This window comes from Carassius carassius, chromosome 26 (assembly GCF_963082965.1).
Source record: "Carassius carassius chromosome 26, fCarCar2.1, whole genome shotgun sequence".
Classification (NCBI taxonomy): domain Eukaryota; kingdom Metazoa; phylum Chordata; class Actinopteri; order Cypriniformes; family Cyprinidae; genus Carassius; species Carassius carassius.
Genome location: NC_081780.1, coordinates 1426000 through 1445940, shown reverse-complemented (window position 1 = coordinate 1445940; position 19941 = coordinate 1426000). Strand labels below are relative to the sequence as shown.

Below are 19941 nucleotides of genomic sequence, written 5' to 3'. Positions count from 1 at the left end.
TTTTACTTTTTTGTGAATTAAATTTATTTGATTGTTATTTAGTATTTTGTTATTAATAATTAGTTTTTTAATGATTACTTTGTTTTATTTTTATAAATTATATTTATTGGATTATTTTGTACGATTGTTTTATTAATTAAATTAAGCAAATTAAATTAGTTTAATTTTGTTTAAATAGTGTTTTAATTATTTTAATTTGTAATAAATTATTATTTTTTTTTTTTATAATTTTGGTTAATAATATTAACATCCCTCTTGGATGAATATGCATTGAAAAGCGTGACTGGACCGAGAGGCTCAACAGCTGTCAGCATCTGTCCGGCTCTCGGCAGGCGCCTGCTGCTGGGGTTACAGGGGGTCACATGTTACGTCCAGAACTGATTCTGATTGGCTGCGGCTGCAGGAATGTGCTACTGCCAGTCCCTGGGAATTGTGGGTAACATAAGTCAGCACACGTGTGTCAGAGAAGACGACAGTCTCTGCAAATCCTCTTTTGATATTAGATTACAGAAATCACAGCACATTCATCAGCTATGAACCTCTTCAAACATGTGTTTGGATATGGTCAAGAAATATCTTATTTATTCACTCTGCAGTTTTCTCCTTTACATAACCGCTGAAATCTTTGACATAAAATGATGATATTTGTCATTTGCATCCTGCGGTTTAGCCAACAGAAAATTACATAATGTTCTGAAAGGATGAATTCTCATGTAAACGGACCAGATCAAAAGAAATGAGATGAGAAATTGCAGAATAGTGTGGAGATTATACTTGTTTTAGAACCATATTGTAAGGTTATTTTTATGGACCGTTAAAAATGAAGTGCATTTCCAATTTTTGTAATTAGTTTATTTTATTTCTATTTATCAATGGTGATTCTCATTAGGTTTTTATATAACAATGAAATATTTGTTATATTTAAATTAACATGATTAACATGAATACTTATAATAATTAATGATATTGCAATCTTATTGTCTTGTTTTTGCTCTGCCAGGAAGTACATTATTATCATACATTATTTATCATAATCTTGATGTTTTTTTAATGTTTTATTGTGTTTTATTTTATTTTATATTTTTATTTATTTATTGTAGATATTTTCAGAGCTTATTTTCATTGAGTTTTCAAATAATGCATAATTTATTTATTTAAATTAGCTTATTTTTATTTACTACCCACTTTCCTATTTTTGGAATGTTCATTTATTGTACTTATTTAGTCTCACTGGTGGTTCTCATCATGTTCCCAAATAATACTGTGTGTTCCATTTAAATGAGTGTAGCTGTAACTTACTTCCTTCATGTGTGAAGAATGATGATTGTCATGTTTTGTGTTATGATAGTGACTCCGCATCTCTGCCGTGTTTGTCTGTGTGTGTCGCAGCTGTTCGACCGCGTGCGTGAAGATAATCCAGACTTTCATCTGAAGATCATCCCCATCAGCAGCGAGCTCACGCAGCCTGTCCTGGCCATCAGTCCAGAGGATGTACAAACACTCACTTCCTGTATCAACATCGTCTTCCACTGCGCCGCCACCATCCGCTTTGACGAGCCCCTGAAGTGAGTCACACCACATTTAATGAACATATCATCAGAGGTGTTTCCTGAGCGGTAAATCAGCATATTAGAAGGATTTCTGAAGGATCTTGTGACACTGAAGACTGCAAAATTCAGTTTTGATCACGGGAATAAATTACAGTTTAACTGATATTCACATAGAAAACATTTATTTTAAATTCTACTGTATTTTTGATCAATAAATGCAGCTCTAGTGAGTATGGAGACTTTAAACAGATTAATAAACCTTACAGAACCCACATTTTTGAACATGAGTGTGTGATGGAACTTGAAAGCCATAGCTACACTTGTAAAGGAAGAGAGGAAATGTGAGAATAACAAGAATAAGAGGAAGACATACACACACACACATACAGTATTTCTGCTGTGTAATGAGTCTCCGGCTGAGGAGCAGATGTTCTCACTGCTGGAGGAACGAGGGACTCATCGGTGAACCACTGACTTCAGAGCAGGAACGAGTGAGAGAAAGGTTTCATCACACACACACACACCTGTTCACAGCGACCTCTTGCTTCATTGTCTTAAGGAAAACAAAAACAGCATTAGTGTCCTAATGTGTTTTAAGAATGCAGTCCTCTTACTCCAGTATCAATAACATGCTATTATATTTTTTATATTAAACAAATACTGTTTTAATTTTTAAAAAATGTTTAATATTTTATAAAAACTATTTTTGTTTTAATTTTTTTTTTATATTAGTTGAAATAATTTTTTAATTTTGTCATTATTTTTTTTATATTTATATAAAATTTAATACATTTTTATTTCACTTTTACTTTTAAGTATTTCATGATAAACAAAAATAAAATAAATAAATGATGCCTTGGCAACTAATAAATGTAACTTTTATTTTATTTCAAGTAACTTTTTTTTTAAGTGAAACTTCATTACCCTGTCACAGACTTTCATTTTAGAAAATAAATAAATACATTTCTTTCTTTTAATAATTTGTATTATTTAGTTATTTTAATCAATTTATTATTTTTAAATATGATTTAATTATAATTTGTACATTTTGAAATAATGAAATAAGTATTACCTTATTACTTTTTCAGCACACTATAGTACTGTACTGAGATAAATATATATTTTTCTTTTCATTTTTTGATTTAATCTTTATATATATATATATATATATTTTAAATATTATCTATATATTTTTGGTCTATGCCAAATTATAATAATAAATCATTTGTTATTATTATCTTGTTACTTTTTCCCAGTCATTACAGTACTGTGCTGTTAGATGTATTACATGTGCATTTTATCAGGTTTTTATTGAATCTTTTTTTATTATTAATGTATTTAGTGTATTTTTATTATTTTAATCACATTTATTTAATTATTCATATGTTTTTTGGTCTAGATTGCCTGCTATGCATGTCTTATTTTCAGCATTATTTAACTCTGATGTTGTGTGTCTCACACACTGTACTGAGCCTGAAGCAGAGCAGTGATTTCTGGATGTTCTGTGTTTTGTATGGTTTATAATGTGTAATGATGTACTGTATGTGTGTCTGCGCAGGCATGCGCTGCAGCTGAACGTCATGGCCACGCAGCAGCTCCTCTCTCTGGCGCAGCAGATGCAGCACCTGCAGGCCTTCATCCACATCTCCACCGCCTACGCCAACTGCAACCGCAGACACATCGACGAGGTCATCTACCCTCTTCCAGTCGAGCCCAAGAAACTCATCGACTCTCTGGAGTGAGTGCAATATATCATCCTCATCTCTAACTCACTTCCAGAATCTACCCGGCAACCACAGCCATGAGCTCCGACAGAGCTGACACAATCCAGTGTGTATTCAAAACCAGACTTAAGCTAATGCCTTTAGAACTAAATTATGGAATGCTGAAAAATAAGCCATGAACACCAGTGTTATTTTAGTATCAAGATACTTTTAGATATTTTGATAAATATTTTGAATTAGTTTATATCTGTGTATGTGTGAAGATTTTTTTTTAATGTTTATGTCTATATAGTTTTTAGTTATTTAGATCAAGTTAAGCTCAAATAAAAACAAAGAAATGTGTTCTTGGCAACTAGCTGAAATAGTTTAATACTTTTTTCATTTAATGTTTTTAAGTAATAATTTTCACTAAATATATATATATATATATATATATATATTATTAAATATGTCCAAATATTTGGGGAATATTTTGTTTCTATTACATTTACATTATTCGTTAGGTGTATTATTTATTTAAATATGTTCTTTTGTTATTCATTTTAATCTATATTTATTGTTTAATCATTTATTTTAATCAGTATTTTTTTTTATAAATGTATTACTTCATTTAATTTATTTAAATACATTACTTATTCTACTCACTATAGTGCTAAACTTTTTAGATTATTAAAAAAAAATATTTATTATGTATTTGTAAAAATAATTTTTTTTTAGATTTTTTAAATATTTTAGTTTATTCATTTTTTTTTTTCCTCTAACCTTTACCAAGAACCCCAGTCAGTTTGAAAACACTTAGTTTGTGCCACTGGTCATTGCATGTCTGATTTTCCAGATTATTTGACTCAAAGTCAAAGTCATATCGCATCAAGCCATGAACTGACCCTGAAGCAGAGCAGTGATTTATCTGTGTGTGTGTGTGTGTGTAGGTGGATGGATGACAGTATGGTCCGTGACATCACGCCGCATCTGATTGGTGACCGGCCGAACACTTACACCTACACCAAAGCGCTGGCCGAGTGTGTGGTGCAGCAGGAGAGCGGCAGACTCAACATCGCCATCATACGGCCGTCCATCGTGGGAGCCAGCTGGCAGGAGCCGTTCCCCGTGAGTGAATTAAAATGAAAACAGAAAATGTAAAAATTAAATCTAATTAAAAATATTAACAAGAACTATGAAATTATCTAAATTATATTAAAATAACATGGTTTGGACTCTTTTTAGTCCCGAACAAAAATATAAAGTTTAAAATATAGTTTCTTTCTTTTTTTTTTTTTTGGTCATTATCTTATTGTCATATAGACTTTTATAGATGACATATGCTAAAACAGTTATGGCTTCTTCTGTATTTTACAGGGTTGGATAGACAACTTTAATGGACCGAGTGGTGTTTTCATTGCTGTAAGTATTGATTCATGGTGTGCTATTGTAGATCTGAGAGTTATAACAATCCTGAACCCCACAGAGAGCGATCTTAACCTTATAATGCTACTTTAAGTGATTTTCAAAAGCCTCTAAATGATCGACATGATCAAGACTACTGCTGATAAACTACGATCTACTACAAGCCTTAGTCATCTCACAGCCAGACAGAGGCATATGGTGCGTTTGGCGTCCTTTCTGATGAAGCGTGTGGTGTTTGTGTCCCGGTGCAGGCTGGGAAGGGCATCTTGCGCACCATGAGAGCCAGTAATGACGCGGTGGCCGATCTGATTCCTGTAGACGTGGTGATAAACCTGACGCTGGCTGCCGGGTGGTACACCGCGGTGCACAGGTCAGCTTCATCTGTCTGATTTGCTTATGCGAGACCCGCAGGTGATTAATTAAACAGAGAACATTAGCATGAAAAAAAATCTCTCTGTTGATGTATTTGCATGAGGGGGAAATGTGTGGTTGTGCTCATGCGGCACGGTGTGAGCTCCTTGTTCTGTGTTTTCATTTCAGACCGAAAAGTGCACTCGTGTACAACTGCACAACCGGAGGCATTAACCCTTTCCACTGGGGAGAGATCGGTGCGTAACATGCTTTGATATCCGGTGTGAGCGAGTTATGGTTACTGCATACTCTATACTGTATACTACACTGAAAGAAATGGTTTTCCTCATCTCACAGTGCAACGAGTTCAGGACATACACATGCATTTATGAATGTACTGTATAAAGAAATAAGGAATTAGAATAAATGGAAGATAGTATATAATAGAGAGAATACATTTTGAAAATACATATACATTTTGAGATAAATACAGAAGCTCTACAGTAGATTGTATTACATCTTCAGTTCCAGCCTCAGAAATAAAATTGATCAAATCACAAATAATTACAAAGAAATTAAAATAGCCTGTTCATTGCTAGTCAATTTCACAACTAATTACGAACCAAGGAACGTATTGAATTAAATATGCCAAACATGCGTTTATTTGAAATGTAAATATTTTTATATTATACAATCCAATCAAAAAAAAAAAGCATATTAAATAGTATGTAGCATGCAATAAATGTTTAAAACATTATTATTTTCACCGTTGCATGTGTAATTCCAAGCATCAAGGCTCCTCTCAAAAATTGTAATTAAAATAAATCATAATTGCATAACTTCAGGTTCATTGAAAATACAAAAATAGACATAAACAAACAATGTAAATGCTATTTTTAATAGAAAAAGCATATGAAATATGCAGTATGCATAGCTAAAAGTTTAAAAGAGTATTATTGTCACTGTGTTGCATGTTTAATTTTATATGTGCAGACTGATAAATCATAATTGCATAACTGCATCTTCAATTGCATTGCAAATAGAAGCTCAAGTCAAATGCATGAGTAGTTGTTTTGCATTTGTAATAAAACCCTAATAAAAGGCTAAATATAAGACCTTAAAAAAAGCACAGATAACATTTCAGGGTTATTCGTCACACTGGAAGTGGATTGAGTGAATTGCATTGTGCACATTTCAGCAGATGCACGCTACTATGTTTCAAAAATAGCCCAGAGTGCATCACTGGGATCACATCACTGTACTCTACTGTATGTGTGCTGTGTGTTGGCGCCGGAGGGCAGATCACTGGTCAGAGCAGCTAAAGCGTTTCCATGGTAAATGGCTTAGTTATCATCTTATAAACAGTATCTTTTGCTTTCCAGAGCATCACGTGATGTCCACGTTTAAGAGGAATCCTCTGGAGCAGGCTTTCCGTCGGCCAAACGCCAACATCACCTCCAATTACCTGATCTACCAGTACTGGATCCTCGTCAGTCACAAGTTCCCCGCGCTCATCTATGACCTGTTCCTCCGACTGTCTGGACAGAAACCTCAGTGAGAACTAACAACATCATACTGACATGATCTGGAAATGGCATGTATAATTATAATATATGTCAAAAGAATATATTACAAATAAAAATACACCCTTGCTGATTAAAAGTAATAATTATTTTAAATTCTCATAGACCCCTATCATTTGAATGTTAATGTAAAATATATTAGAGAAATAAAATGAAATGTCTATAGAAAGTATATTATATTATAAAAAATATGTATGTTAATAAATAAATTATATCATATTATGATTATTAACAATTATAAATAATTTAACACAATATATAATATTTTATATTTAATTATATAACAATAGAAATTGAAAAATAAGGCCAAATATATGGTAAAAATAGAATTATATTGTATTATAGAAAGAAATCTAATATGTATTGTTAATATAGAAATACAAATATGGGTAATTATTATAAGGTATTATGATTATTAATGATTTAATACATTATATACTACTTCATATTTAATTGTATAATAGAATAGAAATGGAAAATAAGAAAACAGGTAAAATTTTATATTATATTGCATATTATAGAATTAAAATATCTGTAGACATAAAGCGATATGTATTGTTAATATATAAATGCAAATATTATTATTATTGTGAATAATTATTAGAAATAAAATATCTATATAAAAAAGACATTCACAAGAAAAAAGATAAATAAGGACGTTTTGGTAACATGAATATATTATATTATATATATTATTATTATTATTATTATTATATATTCCTCTTCTCTATGGACAGGATGCAGTGTGTTTGTAGGCCATACCCCCATTATTTATTCAACGTCATGCAAAACTCTATGACCTCAGAAGACCTTGTAATGCAGAAAAAAAACTATTGTTAACTATTATATTATATAAAAACAGCTTATATATATATATATATATATATATATATATATATATATATATATATATATATATATATATATATATAGTTAATATTTTAATTATTGTATTATTAATATAAAATTTTGGTCATAATAATTCTGAATATCATTTAATACATTATATTATAGAAATAAAATCTATAAAAAAGTAGTATAATTGTCATAGAGGTGCTGAGTGTGTGATCTGTGTTCATTCAGAATGATGCGTATTTTCAACCGTCTGCACAAAGCCATCGGTCTGCTGGAGTACTTCAGCAGTCAGGACTGGGAGTGGAACTCAGAGAACATGAACATGCTGATGAACCAGCTGAGCGCCGAGGACAGGAGGGTACACACACACACACACACTCACACACACACACACACACTCTCACTCACTCTCACACACACACACACACACACACACACACACACACACACACACACACACACTCACTCTCACACACACACACACACACACAATCACTCACTCACTCACTCACTCACACACACACACACACTCTCTCTCTCTCACACACACACACACACACTCACTCACACACACACACACACACACACACACTCTCTCTCTCACACACACACACACACACTCACTCACACACACACACACACACACACACACACTCAAAGACACACACACTCACTCACTCACTCACTCTCTCACACACACACACTCACACACACACACACACACACACACACACACTCACTTACTTTTATACTTATCAAACTATATTTTCTATCCCCTAACCCTAAACCGACTTATTACAGAAAACCTGTTTGCATTCTTACACTATCGTATAAACATCATTTAGTCAGGCTGCAGGCTGGTCCTCACTTTGTCAAAAATTGCAGGGTTTTTTTTTTTCCAACTTTATTTATTGAGTTGATTTTACATTTTTTCCCAACACCAGGTGACAGATGTATAGGTAACAATAAACATTACAAAATGGGACCGAAGTGACACCTGGACCCGATCCCCTCCCCACCCCACCCCACCCCACCCCACCCCACCCCACCCCACGAACTAACCCAACACAGGCCAAAAACGAAGACAAACACACAAATCCGAGCATACCAACAGACATTCATCAGAACAGACACACACACACACACAAAAAAACAAAAAACAAAAAAGGGTAAGTAAATTAAATAAATAAGTAGGGATTCAAACCTCCAAATCAGGGGACAGATTGAGAGAATTAACCAGCCCCAGGAAAGGGCTCCACGTTCCCAGAAATGCTGAGGTAGTGCCTTTCAAAGAGGATCTAAGCTTTTCCAACCTCAGATTGTCAAGCACTTCTATAATCCAACGATCATGTGTGGGGGGGCGGGGAAGCTTCCAGTTGAGCAGAATCAGCCTTCGGGCTAGCAACGATGTAAATGCCAGGGCTCGCTTCAGCGCAACAGGGAGGTCAGTGTCTGGGGAAATGCCAAAAATGGCTGACAAAGGGCTGGGAGGGATCGTGTGTTCGTAGGCTCTACTCAAGGTGTCAAAAAAGTTAGTCCAAAAGTTGTCAGTATAGGGCAGGACCAAAACATATGCGTATGATTGGCAGGGGACTGGTTACATCTATTACAGGCGTCTCGGACATTAGGGTATATTTTGGACAATTTTGCATTTGTGTAATGAACTCTATGAAGGATCTTACATTGGATTAGACCATGACGGGCGCATATGGAAGAAGAATGAACCATAACCTGAGCATGGCCCCACTGTTCGTCCGTAATAGCCATGTTCAGGTCGCCCTCCCACGCGGCTTTGGAAAGGGCACCAGGGTTTGCAGAGGTCGATCCCAGTAACTGGTACAATACGGAAATGCATTTTTTACTATTGGGGTCTATCGCCAAAAGGGAGTCAGTCAATGTTTTTGGAAAGTGGGGAAATGTTTTCTTAACAAAATCTCTAATCTGAAAAAAGCGGAAGAGATGTGATTTTGGCAAGTTGTGAAGAGATGAGAGCTCTGTGAAGGATGCAAATATGCCATCCTTGTATAGGTCCTTAACACTAGTGATACCATTACTATGCCAGGCCCTGAATGCCAAATCTGATCTTGAGGGGGTAAAGACATGGTTTTGGAGCAGTGGTGTCAGGATGGAGGGACCCTGCAAACCTAAGCACTTCCTAATCTGACTCCAGATCTTGAGTGAGAGGGATACAATCGGGCACGAGCCTGCAGGTCCTGAAGGCAAAGGGAGTTGGGAGCATAGGACAGACCGCAACGGGAAGCGTGCGCTTGATCGCTCCAAATGTACCCAGGCAGGAGGAGAGGGGTCCCCACTCATCCAGTATAAAAGTTTTTGCATGTTAGCTGCCCAATAATATCGTCTAAAGTTAGGGAGGGCCAGGCCCCCCTCGGACTTAGGGGACTGTAAGATCGTTTTGCGGATCCTGGCAGGTTTGCCGCCCCAAAGAAATTTAGATATCACTGAATCCAGTTTGTCAAAAAAAGATTTGGAGATGAGTACAGGGATGTGCTGGAACAGATAAAGGAATTTGGGGAGGATAACCATCTTGATCAAATTTGCCCGGCCTACGAGGGAGAGTGGTAGGACCGCCCATCGGTCGAAATCACTTACAGTTTTTGTGACCAGAGGTACGAAATTTTTACGGAACAATTCAGACGCAGTCGTTGTTATATGAACCCCCAAGTAGATAAATCCGTCGTTACTCCACTTAAATGCCGATAACGAGCGTGGGAGCTGCTTTGCCAGAGAATTTATCGCCAAAAGCTCACTTTTTTGGTAGTTGAGTTTATATCCGGAGTATGTACCAAACCGTTCCAAAACATTTAAAATGACAGGGAGTGAGATGACAGGGTTAGAGATATACAGGAGCAAGTCGTCGGCATATAGTGAAACTTTATGAGTTACGCCAAATCGTGTGATGCCCTTGAAGCCTTCCTCCGCACGGAGCCAGATGGCTAGAGGTTCTATTGCTATGGCGAATAAGAGTGGAGACAGGGGACAGCCCTGTCTAGTGCCTCTCCGAAGTGGGAAAGGATGGGATAACACGTCATTAGTTTGAACAGAAGCTGTCGGGGATGAGTATAATAATCTGACCCATAAGATAAAGTTCTCACCCAGACCGAACCTATCCATTGCCGCATACAGATATCCCCACTCGACCCTGTCGAATGCCTTTTCGGCATCGAGGGACACCACAATTTCCGGGATATTATTATTTGATGAGTGAATAATGTCGAGTAGCCGTCTCGTGTTATGGAAAGACTGTCGGCCCGGCATAAACCCTGTCTGATCTGGCAAGATAATGGAGGGCATTAACCTTTGAAGACGGAGTGCAAGAATCTTTGCGAGAATTTTGAGATCTACGTTGAGAAGCGAGATTGGCCTGTAGCTGCCACAGAGCAGGGGGTCTTTCCCTTTCTTAAGAATTAGGGAGATGGTGGCTTTAGATAGGGTATCCGGAAGGCGACGCTGATGAAAAGCCTCGTTGTACATATCTTTTAGGGCTGGTGCGAGAAAAGCAGAAAAAGTTTTGTAATACTCTACAGTGAAGCCATCCTGCCCCGGGGATTTACCGCTCTGTAGGGAATAAATGGCTCCCTGAACCTCAGCAGTGGTTATAAGGGCACCTAGGTCTTTCACTGATTCTGCGTCTATTTGGGGGAAAGTCAAATCGTTAGGCATCTCGTCCGCAATAGGGGGGCAACCAGAGGTATATAGGTCAGTGTGCAACTCACCTGAGCTGGCTCTAATGGCAGGAATAAGCCTTGAGGTTGCTTCAGCTCTAGCCTGATGAGCCAGAAGCCTCCCCGCTTTATCCCCCGATTAAAAAAAACGCTGTCTAGATTTGAGCAAACGGAGCCTGGCTTTGTTATCAGATAGGAGATCAAAGTCTGTCTGAAGTCTAAGACGCTCTCTGTAAAGGATAGGGTCTGGGTTAACCGCATATTCGTCATCAATGCTCTTAATTTTCTGTAACAGGTCTAACGTTTGTGACGCTTCAACTCGTTTTGAGTTAGACACAAAGGAGATAAGCTGTCCTCGAATATAAGCCTTCAAAGCCTCCCAAATTACACCTCTGTTTGTATCTGGCAAGTCATTCAGCTCAAAAAAAAGTTATCTGGGAGTGTATAAATTGCTTATAGGAATCTTCCGCTAATAAAGAAGTGTTAAACCTCCACTGTCTGAAGGGGCTGGCGTGAGTACGAAAGTGTAAGTCAAGGGAGGTAGGAGCATGGTCCGATATTGCGATACTGTGGTAGTCACTGGACTTAATCATGGAGAGCAGTCTGTCATCTAGAAGGAAGAAATCTATGTGTGTGTAGGTGTGGTGCACATGAGAAAAGAAAGAGAATGTTTTGGTCATGGGAGAAGTGTGCCTCCATGGGTCGGAGAGGCCCAGTCGTTTGGCGAAGTCGTGTAAAATTTTGGCAGATTTGCTTACAGAGTGCGGTTTGTTTGACGATCTGTCTAGTATGGGGTCTTGATCTTGAACCAGATTAAAATCCCCGCCTATAATTATATGATGATTATCAATGTTTGGTAACGACGTGAATAGTTTGGATATGAATGAACAGTCATCCCAGTTAGGACCATAAACGCTGGCCAAGATGACGGGTGTATTTTGTAATTTGCCAGTGACGATAACAAATCAACCATTAAGGTCTGATACCACTTTACCTGGTTCAAACATGACGTTTTTACGAATCATAATGGCGGTGCCTCTGGCCCTTTCGTTAAATCTGGAGTGAAAAACATGGTCAACCTGTTGCGCAGGTGGGTCTCCTGAATAAAAAACACATCACCTTTGAGTTGTTGTAAGTGGGTCATTATCTTATCGCTCTTAGTGGGGCCACCCACCCCCCGCACATTCCATGAGATAAATCTAATTATATTGTTCATGCTTGACATATCTTATTGATATTCCTTGAGAAGGCGAAGCAGGATTTGGGGGTGAAGGAGAGAAAGAGAGAAATAAGGGAAAGAGAGAAAGAGAAAAAAAAAAGGAAAAAAGAAAGGGGGGGGGGGCACACCGGATGACAACCACATACACAAACACACACAAACAACCCTCTGGCCTGGAAAACCCCAATAACAAGCAATATTTTCAGTGTCCATTGCACAGCGGTGTGTCTATTACACTTCCGCATGAATTCCTAGTGTCCCCAACTCCCTGAGCAACAAAATAATCCAGTGACAGAACATTACCAAAACAAACCGAAACTCGTCATTCAAACAGCATCTTTCTCCATAGTCCGCCAACACGGCTTAACAAGAATGCTAATGTAAACCATAAAATCGAACTCAAACATTGACCGTGAAAGAAAATAAATAAATGGGTAAATAAAAGTAAATTAAAAAATGAGCTCTAGATTAAGAGAGAATTACATGTATATGCATACATACACACCTATGCACACATATACACACACACACAAACGTAATATGTTGCAAAAGAATGTAGCGCGTGTATACTCACACCGGTCGCGCGCACGCACATGTAAAGTTGCATTTCCACCCCCACATCTCTATAGTCACATAAGCATAGCTGGTAACATTAGCTGTTTATGGCTAAAAGTCCTGGAGCAGTCTTACCAGCTCAATAAACGATAAAGCAAGTGGGTTGTCGTGTCTTAGTCATCCAGTAAGTTAGTTAAAAGTGGACCACATCCGAGGGACCTCAATTTACAGTAGCCCTTGGAAAGGGAGTGAAGCTGGCACAGTAAACCACCAGTTGTGTAGGTCTAGCTCCGCCGTCTCAAAGCTAAGCGAGCTACGTTACCCGTCCTCCGTGGGTCCCGCGCTGCTTTGACGTTGAGAAGCGATGAAGTCCTGAGCAGCTTTCGGGGAAGGGAGGTGGCGTCGCGGCCCGGTTTCGGGCCTGATGAACAGCCTGGCCGGGAAAAGGAGAGTCGGTTTAAGGCCCAGGTCGTATAGCTGTTTCATCACGGCCCGGTATTCAGAGCATTGTTCTGCCACTTCAGGCGAGTAATCCTCGAAGATGTGGATCTGAGAGCCCCTGTAGTTTAATCTGCCCCGTAAACGTCGAGCTTCACGCACAACCAACTCCCGCTCTTGAAACTTAAGAAAGCGAATGATGACGGGCCGGGCTTTGCCGCCAGGCCCCGGCTTTGGAGCTAGGGTGCGGTGGGCTCGGTCAAGTTCAGGGGTAGAGTTCAATATTTGATCGCCGAGAATCTCCACCAAAACCTGAGAGAAAAAAGCCGTGGGGTGGGCGCCTTCGATGTTCTCTGGAAGGCCCACTATCCTTATGTTGTTTCTTCTAGAGCGGCCTTCCAGGTCAACAAGCTTAGAATGTAGCTTAGCGTTCGCTTCAGACATTGCGGTCAGCTCTGCTTCCATGGCCTTCATGTCTTGGCTCGTGGAGTCTGCAATTGTCTCCAAAGACGAGAGACGCTGTTGGTGGTCGAGTAAGGTATTCTGGAATTTATCAACCCGCTCCTCGAGTTTGGAGAACGCAGTGTTAAATTCCGCCTGGAACTTTGTCATCAGAGAAACCTCGTGTTTAGCTAGCATATCTGCTAGCGCGGGTAGCACGGTGTTCGGAGGGTCGTTCTCTCCTTTCTGGTCCCCTTTTTTCGATCTACTGGTCATTATCTCAAAGCGGCGATGCACTGTCGAATATATTTAAACGTTGGGGATCGTTTTTAACACTTTGGCTGGACTGTAATAAAAGTTATAAACGTAGAGGTTGGGAGCAGGGCAGAAACGCGACTCACTCTGTCATTTCCTACACCGGAAGTCCAAAAATTGCAGGTTTTAATATCCTTGTGGGGACACACAATGTAGAATAAACAAGTACACACACACACACTCACACTCACTCACGCTCACTCACTCTCTCACACACAATCTCTCTCTCTCTCTCTCTCTCTCTCTCTCTCTCTCACACACAATCTCTCTCTCTCTCTCTCTCTCTCTCTCTCTCTCTCTCACACACACATACACACACACACACACGCGTGTGTTTGTTTCTGTGAATTGTGGGGGCTTTCCATAGACTTCTATTACTTTTATACTTATCAAACTATATTTTCTATCCCCTAACCCTAAACCGACTTATTTCAGAAAACCTGTTTGCATTCTTACACTATCGTATAAACATCATTTAGTCAGGCTGCAGGCTGGTCCTCACTTTGTCAAAAATTGCAGGTTTTAATATCCTTGTGGGGACACACAATGTAGAATAAACAAGTACACACACACACACCTCAGAAGAAATCACACAATTTTACTGACAGTCTGTGAACTCTTCCTCGTGATCTTTCAGACCTTCAACTTTGACGTTCGCCAGCTGAACTGGCCCGAGTACATCGAGAACTACTGTATCGGCACCAAGAAGTACGTTCTGAACGAGGACATGTCTGACATCCCGGCCGCCAGACAGCACCTGAGGAAGTACGTCCATCTGATGACACCTACACACTTACTGAAGCTACACTGAGCTGAAGAATCACTCCACTGCCTCCTGCTTTACAGCTCTACAGCTTTACAACCCAAACCCCAAACTTTTGAAGGCTTGTGTGTGTTATATTAAAATAAAATATCTATAGAAAAATCTGGAAGTTAGAAAAGTAAAAGAAAATAGCATGTTTTGATAATACAGAAATATAATTATTATAAATGATTAATAATTACTATTATTATTATTATTATAAAATTTTTTTTACTGTTCTTCCTTTTATATTAAATATAGAAAAAAATGAGAAAATGAAACAAAATAGCATGTTTTGAAAATACAGAAATATTTTTTATTAATTGTTATGTGATATAAAAATAACATTATGTAAAGGTATTATTCGAAATGTATTTATTGCAACTTTTGATATATTTAATTCATCCTTGATGATTAAAACCTATATTATATTATATTATATTTTATTATATTTTATTATGCTGTTTATTTTCTTTTCTATTCTTGGGTTTCTGTAAAACATTTATAATATAATTAATAATACATTTCTATTTCTATATCTCCAAAACATACTAGTTTGTCTTGTTTTCTAATTTCTATTTCTTCTACAGATATCTTTTGTTTCTATAATATAATATAATATAGTTTTTTATTTTTTTATCTCTCCATTACCAAAGGTCTTCTGAGGTCATATGAGAGTTTTGCATGAGTGTGAATAAATAATGGTGTTGTGGCCATCCTGTCCACAGAGAAGAGGAAGCTTGATTAAACTCTCGTTGAGTTTGCAAGTTGATAGTCAGTAAGAGTGTTCGGTGTTTCATTGAATTATTGATCCTCCATTCACAGGCTGAGAAACATCCGATACACATTCAACACGGTGCTGCTGGTCTTCATCTGGCGTGTCTTCATCGCTCGCTCTCAGATGGCCAGGAACATCTGGTACTTCGTCGTGAGCTTGTGCTACAAGTTCCTGTCCTACTTCAGGGCTTCCAGCACTCTGACCCAATGACCGTAAGCAACAGGAAGTGTGTGTCCCCGTCCTCCGAGCACTTCCTCCTCCAGAGGTGTCTTCAGCCATCCACACACACAGGTGTTTCTTTAGCTTTCCTCACCGGCCGCTCGCTCCACCTGACTCCTCCATGTGCAGTTTTTAAAGGTGTCCTCTTTTATAACGACTGTCCTTAATAACGATTATATATGCAACCACACTTTTTTCACTTTTAGTGTTTCTCCTTTACATTCTCATCACCATCAAACATCAAACATGGAGATGTTGCCTTTGTGTCTTCTGATGATTTTAGCCTTCTCTTCTAAAGAAAGTGTTTAGGAGCATCAGATCTACCGCTCAAAGCTTTGCTGTTTGTGTCTTTTAACGGTTCGTTTGTGTCCTGTCTGTTCTAATACCACGTAATCCAGCCGGCAAAATCTCATACCGTGTGGTACTAAAAGCCTTCAAGAACATAGTCTTGCATTTTCACTGCATTTTCGGTTGGTGTTTTGTCTTTTTTCTTGTTTTGTTTTTTCATTTGCTGCGTTCGGAGGGAAAGGCCAGTGAACTGCAACAGATCGGATGCATTTATAACATCAGACATTGTTTTTCCATAAGAATACATCCACACGTTTAAACATGAACACCCAAAATATAGAGAAAAAAGTATATAAAAAAAAAACTGCAGCCTATTTCTAAGGAATTTAAAAATAATTACTAAAAGTTTTTAGTTTAACTTGACAATGACAATTAAGCACGTTCCCCAAAATTTAATGCATTTTTAATGAATCTCGAATTATGCTTAATGGCAATTCTCATGACTGTAATACAGTATTTTTAGTGTTGCTGTAGAAATAACTACTGTTATATTACATTTTAAATATTAAATAAATTTGATCAAATAATTGTTATATGTAATATATATATATATATATATATATATATAAAATATTCCCAAGGATACATTGTTTATATTATATATTGTTTTTATTATTGATAACATTTAGAAAACATAAAGGGACCTATTTTTTTTGGTGTGAAATATGACATAGTCGACACCATGTATGTTTGTACAGCAGTTTAGCATCAGACTCTTTTTGCGATTGTTAGATGAGGATATTTCAGTCTAATGACGGGCATAAGAGAGTTTCTTCGGTCTGTAAATATTCTAGATATATAAATATATTCTTTTTCAGATGATATACTTACCAAAAATGTACAAATGTATATTTGCGAAGGTGAATCAGATGGCTGGTTAAGAACATCTATTTCCAGAAATGACTGCGGGCTTCCCATATTTTTTAAAGAAAAGCAAAAAGTGAAGAAAAAAAAGCGTAGAGTCTCCATTTCAATGTTGTTTTATGTGTATGAACCTCTCTTTAAAGTGCTCTGAATCTAGAAACGTAAAGGGACTTTGGTCATTTCTATGCAGCACAACCCGTGCTTCTTCCTTCTAAATGTTTCTTTTCTAGTTTATCATTTGCTTTTTCATGTTTCTGAAGCATTTTTATTTCTGTTTGCTTGTTAGAAGAACCAAAACGAGTGTATTTCTAACGTTTTATGAATCTCCTACTCGAATATAAACTTGGCGGCTAATATTTCGTACGGTTTTACAGCATCGTGATCAGTCGACACTATTTGAAGATCTCATGAGTGAACATTTTTCTACACTGCCCCTGGTGGTCTATTGCCAAACTGTATTTTTGGATCACCGTTTCTAAGAAGTTTCTGCCTTCCGTCGTCCGTCTTTTGTATGTCGCACACAGTATTCATGTTCCTCGGTAAGCGCACGTCTTCCTCGGCTCGTTTAGCAGTAGTGCAGCGATTACTTTAGATGATTTGAGATGTTTTTTTCTCCTGCACGTTATGAGTCTCAGTAGAGAAAGCACACGAACACTAAAATCTCCTCTTAGAGCATTCCAGACATGAAAAACACAGCAATTTTTCTACTAGAATCGAACACCTTGGTGTCTTAACAACAGCAACCCTTCGTTTTGAGCCAAGCTGAGCTTTCAAATAAAGCTTCTACTGCCAACGTGATCTTTACAGTCTCCAGTGTTTGTGCTCTGCACTGATGTTTGTACAGATGAGGTGACTGAGCTGTATTGGGTTTGGAGTAAAATGATTTTTTAACAAAGTCCCCTACTGAAATTTTTTTCCATATCTAACACGTGCATGTTTGCTTTTTACATACGAGATTTTCACAGCAGTGAAGTAGTGGCAGACATGGATTTTGACCTTCCTCTCAACATTTGTGGCCATGTTGAGCTGTCAGACGTTGTTCGGTCGAGGTCTTTGAATGGAAAACTGTACTTTGATAAAATTGTGTGCTTGACTGTTTGTTGCAAAAGAGTTCATGAGAAAATAAACTGAAAATGACTAAGTTCCTGTATGTCTTCATCCTTTTTCCCCTCATATGACTGTGAAACAATATGAAAGGAAAATGAAATGATGTTCTTTATCTGAATTGGTTTTGTTTATGTTCCAGGTCAGTTTTACACATTAAAAAAAAATACAGTTAAGAATGTTTTTGTTGAAATCTCTATTACAAATATGCTGTTAATTTCTGTTATGATATTAAAAATCATTTTAACCCGCACATTTTTAAAGGCAGGTGCAAGGACAATTTAAAAATAAAAACTATTTAAATATATATACATATTTCATTTCACCCACACAAACATGCTATTCATGATATTAAAATTTTGTGGGAAAAAATCTTCATTTAAATTTAAAAATAAGAATAAAAAAATGTTATCTAAATGTTACAATTAGAATTAAATATTTTAAAATATATTTGAAATCTTTATAATATTCACATTGTTGACAATAGTTGTTATAATGCAGTTTTTAAAAATCATGTTCTCATGTTATTTTTTTATTTTTTGTTAATGTGCTTTAGGATTTGCAGTGAAACAATATGTACTCAGAAATTGCTAGCAGATTGCACTAATAATTACAAAGAAACAGCAACACATTAACATAAAATTAAACATAAAATAAGAATTTTTTGTCATTTACAATTTTACCCCCAAATTTTTTTTTACTGGGAATTAATTACAAGGAATTTGTTTGTGACAAGCTTCCAGTGCACAGAGACAACAACACACAGACAAAAAAAATAATCATAATAAATTGGCAAATAAATAAGTGTATAAACAATTGTGCCATAAATGATAATGGAATAGGATTGAGTAAGATGCAGGGATGTACTAGGAAGGAGGGACAACAACATTTAACTGTTCATGAGGTAGATTGCCTTGTGCCTGACTGTTCTGGTATTTGCAGCTCTGAGGCGCTGGCCAGATGGCAAAAGTTCAAAGATGGGGTAACTTGGATGTGAGGGATGCAGAGTGATTGTCTGAGCCCTTTTCCTCACTCTGGATGTGTACAGTTCTTGGAGGGTGGGCAGAGGACATAGATAACAGGATTGTAACTGTTACAGTCTTCCTCTTTCAGTAAGACAGACTAATTATTGATTGACTGCAACGTTACAATAGATTCAAATGTATAATGAGAATGTCGTTCTATTCTGTACATTGTCATTTCCAACCACTAACGTGTTGTTACAGAGTTGATTTGAGTTAAATTTTTTGATGTTTTTACATAAAACGTTAGGCCACAACTTCCGGTTACAAGAAAACTGAGTATTAAACCATTATTGGGTGCTTGAGTGTTAAACTTGTGTAAAGATGGCAGCAGAGAAAGACCGAAATTAGTCATTCAGATCGTATGCGCAATTTATATTTAATGAACTTCAAGATCAATCAGGATGGATTTCAGTTAAATATGATTCTTGATGATTGATTAATGATTTATTATCACAACCATTCATGATTACAGCAGGATACAGACAGAACTAAAACTGTTACAAAATAACTATGTGTTTAAGATAAATAATTAAATGTTCTATGTGTGTGTGCTCGAGCATGCGTTCCTCATCTCAGAGGTAAGTGGTTTAAACTCATTTTTTCATCAGAATTTTTATTGTTTTGAACTTCTCCCGCCCAAGCCTTTATGGAGCCCTAAGCAGAATTTTATTTGGGGGCCCCTC

General features: G+C 37.1%; 1 protein-coding gene across 1 annotated transcript in view; it reads left to right on the top strand.

Moving 5' to 3' along the window:
• LOC132105469 (fatty acyl-CoA reductase 1-like) overlaps positions 1–16820 on the top strand; it is a 36918-nt gene extending 20098 nt beyond the window's left edge. Inside the window, exons 3-12 of the mRNA XM_059510594.1 lie at positions 1390–1565; positions 3109–3288; positions 4204–4381; positions 4631–4675; positions 4930–5048; positions 5219–5286; positions 6412–6583; positions 7696–7825; positions 14756–14883; positions 15746–16820. Coding sequence (XP_059366577.1) covers positions 1390–1565; positions 3109–3288; positions 4204–4381; positions 4631–4675; positions 4930–5048; positions 5219–5286; positions 6412–6583; positions 7696–7825; positions 14756–14883; positions 15746–15908 — 1359 coding nt within the window. The 3' untranslated portion in view covers positions 15909–16820. The remainder of the gene's footprint in view (positions 1–1389; positions 1566–3108; positions 3289–4203; positions 4382–4630; positions 4676–4929; positions 5049–5218; positions 5287–6411; positions 6584–7695; positions 7826–14755; positions 14884–15745) is intronic.
• The last annotated feature ends 3121 nt before the right edge of the window (positions 16821–19941 follow it).